The sequence below is a fragment of the Triticum dicoccoides genome, chromosome 1B, assembly GCF_002162155.2.
Source record: "Triticum dicoccoides isolate Atlit2015 ecotype Zavitan chromosome 1B, WEW_v2.0, whole genome shotgun sequence".
Classification (NCBI taxonomy): Eukaryota; Viridiplantae; Streptophyta; class Magnoliopsida; order Poales; family Poaceae; genus Triticum; species Triticum dicoccoides.
Genome location: NC_041381.1, coordinates 164,590,683 through 164,596,031, shown reverse-complemented (window position 1 = coordinate 164,596,031; position 5,349 = coordinate 164,590,683). Strand labels below are relative to the sequence as shown.

Sequence of the window (5,349 nt, the reverse complement as noted above, 5' to 3'; positions counted from 1 at the left end):
GACGGCCCGGGCCGTGGGCGGCTTGGGCCGCGGGCGGCCGTCCTGCAGTGGTAGGTGGTGGCGACGCTGCGGTGGTGGACTGTCGTGATCTTCTCCTCCACCGCTCAAGGTAGTGGCTCAGGGCGGTGGTCCGGGTCGTTCACGGCGGCGGCTGGACCTCTCCGGCATCGGCCCGTCGGTGTGCGGCCCGTGTGGACCTTCGACCATTCTCTTCATGCCTCCGTCCGCTATCTCCGTCGATGGTTGGCCCTCCCCCAGCTGTTGTCCATCACTCGTCTCACACCCAGCACCAGGACCTAGCTCGTCTCGCGCCCGGCAGCAGGACCGAGCTTGTCTCACGCCCGGCAGCAGGACCGAGCTCCTCTCGCGCCCCGTGCCGTAGGACGGGAGATGGAGGCCAGCCTTGGCCGGACTATTAGGTCTCGGCACTGGGGGCAGCCCGGGGTGCGAAAGGCGGGTCCTTTCCGCTCGTGTCTTTGGTTGGGGTAGCGGCGGATCTCAGGTGAGGAGGTGTCAAGGTCTTGGATGTCGGGACGGCGGCCCTGATGATGGCTCCGCGGGGCTCTTAGACGGAGCCCATGGCTTGGTGCTGCCCGATTGCCATGGCCGTGCGGGTGGCGTGGTAGCCGGGGTGTGGCGTTCGGCGGCGATGAATGGTGGCCATGGTGAAAACCTGCTCTATCTTCGGACGGATCGGCGGCGGCGAACTCGTTCTCTTCTTGAAGGCGTCGTCGCGACTCTCATTGCCCTTCGTGTTGCTCCAGGGAAAACTCTGACCCTCGGATCGGCCGGTGGTAGCGCTCCGATGTCGTCCCCTTCATGAAGGCGCTGCCTTGGAGCCCACGGTTCGTCATATGTGGTTTCACCTCTTCGCGTAGTGCTAGGGACGGTGTTGCTGCGCTCAGTACCTATGTATTCCGCCTTGGGTTTGTGTGTGTGTGTGTGTGTGTGTGTGTTGTGTGGGCGTGCATTTGTACCGGATGCTGTTGATCATTGCTTTATATATGAAGCGGGACGGAAGCCTTTTTCGGTAGTCATGTCAAAAAAAAAGTTTCATTGATGTAGTGAATTTGGGGCCAATTTCTTTTTCTTTTTTGTTTGAAATAAAAGATAGATCATGCTCTACCTTATATATTTCAAAACAGGCCGTAGCCCGAAGACCAAAGATCAATTACATGAAACTTATATTGCGCTGATGAACGATGAATGATGCTATGAGCGGTACTGCTAGAATGGATGTATAGGATGAGATGTGGCTGAGCGATAGAGGCTTCTCTAGGCGCTGGGTGTGGTCTGTTGTTTTCAATAATGAAACGGCAGAGGTCTTGTTGTTCCTGTCAAAAGGAAATTGGGAGCCAAGTCAGAAAAAAGAGAGCAAACAAACCACCCGGCTCGACTTGGTCGCCGAGCTTCACATCATATTCGTGTGGTAAGAATGAAACACTTTTCAACTGTTTGAACGAAACCATTGAAATGACTTTTTACACTTTTATTCCACGTCCGACAACAAGCATGCATGCATGAAATGTTTACATTTGGTTGACACACATACCAATTATTGCTGGAAAACAAGAGATGAATTCATCCTTAGGTCCATGATCACACGCACATCCCATGCCGCACCCCCACTTGTAGTGTATATCCGCACGTGGTGTCCCCCGTAATCTCAATTGACGAATGCGCAGCGCTTCCGGACTTCTCCCTTGGAGGGGTCCGTTATCACCCTGATGTTCCCCATCTTGATCATCGAATTCGCGAAGGCCTTGAAGAAGGCGTCCTGGCTTCCCGCGAACCGGTCGACGATCGGCGCCGTCGTCCCCACCGCGAGTGGGTCTGACTTGAGTTCCTGGTCGGACTGGAGGAAGCCGCGGTTCACCTCGAGGCTCGTGAAGTAGTTCTTGTCGAACTTGTCAGGAGTCGTAGGATCGAGGTCGTTCAGGGACCTCCCGTCGCCGTTCTGTGGGCATCGCTGGGACAGGAAGGCCCTGTAGCCCGGGTTGAGGGTCGGGTCGGGCCGGTTCGTCCCGCTGAAGTTGTACAGCCGGTCCGTGACGAACTGGCATTGCACGCGGCCGAAAGTGTGCGCGCCTAGGGAGGGACACAGTCGAAACAGAGTCAAGGCCAATATTCTCTCTTCGGACGTGCGTTGTGCATGTGCGCGAGCTTGGTTGGTTACCTGAGAGGGCGACGAGGTCGGTAGTATCGTCGAGCGTGGCGTTTCTGAACTTCTCTTTGAGGTTTTTGAGGCCGTCGAACGGGCTTGGTAGTTTCCCGGCTTCGAAGAAGTTGGACGTGAAGCCGTCCAGCCTCCCCAGCAACACGCTCCACCCGGGTCCTCCGGACTGCATATACATGCCAACTTAGTTAGCATCATGCTCATGCACCCGTTCGATCACTGTATGTAACGAGTAGGTGGTAGCACGTACCAGCTGGACCGATATCTCGGCGGCGATGGCGAGGATGTCGGCGCAGGAGACGACGCCCGGGCAGGCGGCCTCGAGGGCGGCCTTGGCGGCGTCGACGACGTCATAGCCGCGCGCCGAGCCCTTGTTGGGAATGGCGTCCTGCTCCGTCTCCATCCCGTTGAAGGTGTTCAGCAGCAGCGAGCCGTCGCAGCCCTGCACGAAGCAGTCGTGGAAGTGGAGCCGGATCAGGCTGGCGAAGATGCGAGGGTCCGACTTGTGCGCCTGCACCAGCACCCCCTGCACGATCTTGTACGCGTCCGGGCACGTGCAGTCGTAGTAGTCCACGCACAGGTCCGCCGCCGCCGCCCCGCCGGCGTGGACGAGGCACACAGCCGCCAGCAGCACGGCCAAGCTGGCGGCGCCGCGGAGGGCGACTGGGGAGGAGGAGGAGGAAGAAGCCATGTTGCTAAGAAGCTGGTGATGAGCACTGTGAGGAAGCTGGGGCTGGATTTATAGGCTAAGTTTTACTACTTGTTGGGTTTAACATGCATGCATTCTCGAGGCTGTTTTACGTAAGTACTTGGGCGCGGTAGGATAGAGTTTTGAATGGATGGATGGATGCGCTCCAACTCCAATCGACAAATTGAGCTCCGTGGGAGCAATCATTTGAGCTCCGCGGACTACTTTTCAAACTTGGTCACGATGCTTTCTTTGATGTTTCCGATTCAATGAGTGAGCGTGACTGAATATTGTCTCTAGCTATAGCTACTCTCACATGCTTGCAAACGTATGTGCCGATGTGTCTGCGGTTCAGTCATGTGTTGGGTGTTGTATCGTGTTCAAGTAGTGGCGAGACGAAGGAACATTGATTTTTAGATTTCTGTTCCCTCCATTCCTAAATATAAGTCTTTTTTATAAATTTCAATACATACTACATACGTATGTATATAGACGCATTTTAGAGTGTGGATTCAATCATTTTGCTACGTATGTATAGTTCATATTGAAATCTATAAAAAGACTTATATCTAGAAACGGAGGAAGTATATACCAAATCACATGCATGTACTTACATGAAGGAAGATAGTAATGCGGGATACGTCCAACCACTTTAGATAGTGGTCTAGTAATTGGCTGTGTTTAAGTTCTGTAATTCAAATCTTGATATCTTAAACCTTGTTTTCACTTTGTAATATGTTTGGATGTTTGCTACGATATTTTGATACATATAGCTATGTGCATACAATGATATAGATGTTAGACTGTATATGGATACGTAGACTTGTGTATACGTGTTGTACTTGTACTTGTACCCTTTGGTACTTATATATAATAAGATAGCCGCACCCCCCAAGGGTGTCGAGCAGTTGCCCCAATATCCTAGTTTTACATGGTATCAGACTAGGGTTCCCGTCTTTCGCTGCACCCCTTGCTGCCGCCGCCGCCGCCGATCACTGCCGCCGCCTAGCCCGATGGCCTCCGCGCACTCCGTCGCCGCCTCGGCTTCCTCTCCTGCTGGCGCGCCCGTCGCTCCCTCATCGCCCTTCCTCGCATCCCCCCTGCTCGCCACGGCTTGGCGGCAGCCGTCGCTGCCCGCCGAAAGCCATCTGCAGGGCGGGTAGGGCGGGCAGGGCGGGCAGGAGCAGGGCGGGCCGAGCCTGCCCCAGCCGCCGATCGCCACTGGTGGCGCCTCGCCCTCAACCTTCGCCTTCGCGCCGCCACCCTCTCGCGGCGCTGCACCGTCCGCCTACGAGGCGGATCCCCAACCCTACGGAGCCCCTCCGCTCTACTATGGCGCTACCCCGACCTACGCTCCGTGGTACGGCGCCCCTACCCCAACCTACGGCGCCGCGCCACCGATGCCTTCTACCTGGCCGATGCCTCCGCCGTCACAGATAGCGCCGTCACCCTATGGCGCGGCCTCCGGCGCCGCGCCCGCCGTGTCTTCGGTGGCCACGCCTAGTCCGGTCGATGCCCCTTCCGGTCCTGGCTACGAGGCATCCTTGGCCCTCGCTCCCCATGATGGGCAGAACATGGGTCCCCATGCGGGTTATGCTCCTGCGCCATCGCCGTTCTACTTCTCGCATCTTCTTCCGGTGAAGCTTACACCGGACAACTACCTATCCTGGCGGGCGCAGGTGCTACCTCTCCTACGGAGTCGCTACTTGGAGGGCTATGTTGATGGCTCTATCCCGTATCCGCCGCCGTATCACCCGGCTCATCATGTGTGGGTGGCCAAAGACCAGGCGATACTTTCGGCCATCCAGTCCTCGCTGACTCCGAGCGTGTCGTCGCTTGTCATCTTCGCCGCGACATCCTGGGAGGCTTGGTCTGCACTTCATAGCAGTTTTGCCTCTCAGTCTCAGGCGCGTGCTCACTCTATCCGCACTGAGTTGGGGGAGACCAAGCTTGGAGGCCTCACCATCACGGAGTACTTCAACAAGATGTCAGGACTTGCAGACACGCTGGCCTCCATTGGCCAGCCCCTTGGAGATGAGGACTTCACCACTCATGTGCTCAATGGCCTCGATGATGACTATGACAATCTCATTGAGAACATCCATGGGCGCGAGGCACCTCTCCCGCCACGGGAACTGTATGCGCGGATCCTTGGTCGCGAACAGTGCATCAAAGCGCGTCGATCTACTCCGAGTTTTGCCTCTGCTAATGCCGCAACCCGTGGCAAAATCGCAGAAGCCGTCGCTCCCTGCCAAGCCGGCGGGCACATCTCAGCCCTCACGGGGCGCCGTGCCCTCCATCACAGGGGGATCGCGGCCAGTGGCTTGCTGCCCCAGTTGTGGTGCTCAGCAGGCATGCCAGCTGTGTGGGATTGAGCGCCACGTAGCTTCTCGCTGTCATCGCCGCTACAAGCAAGATTTCCTTGGCCTCGGCAACAATGGCAAGGGGAATGAAAAACAGGCGGCCGCTGCGGTGGTGGGTCATG

General features: G+C 56.7%; 1 protein-coding gene across 1 annotated transcript; it reads right to left on the bottom strand.

The window, feature by feature from the left end:
- Positions 1 to 1,462: 1,462 nt before the first annotated feature.
- Positions 1,463 to 2,884, bottom strand: LOC119325830 (peroxidase A2-like). The gene is made up of 3 exons (XM_037599558.1): positions 2,427 to 2,884; positions 2,177 to 2,342; positions 1,463 to 2,088 (listed from the first exon to the last, which is right to left on the bottom strand). Exons 1-3 carry the CDS (start codon positions 2,865 to 2,867, stop codon positions 1,667 to 1,669), a joined length of 1,029 nt encoding a protein of 342 aa, XP_037455455.1. The 5' UTR covers positions 2,868 to 2,884; the 3' UTR covers positions 1,463 to 1,666.
- Positions 2,885 to 5,349: the final 2,465 nt, after the last annotated feature.

Excerpts from the sequence above, each read along its gene's own strand:
- LOC119325830 (XM_037599558.1), bottom strand. The coding sequence starts at position 2,867 with ATGGCTTCTTCCTCCTCCTCCTCCCCAGTCGCCCTCCGCGGCGCCGCC. Across the intron at positions 2,343-2,426 it reads CCGAGATATCGGTCCAGCTG|TCCGGAGGACCCGGGTGGAG; the intron begins GTACGTGCTACC and ends ATGTATATGCAG. Across the intron at positions 2,089-2,176 it reads CGACCTCGTCGCCCTCTCAG|GCGCGCACACTTTCGGCCGC; the intron begins GTAACCAACCAA and ends GTCCCTCCCTAG.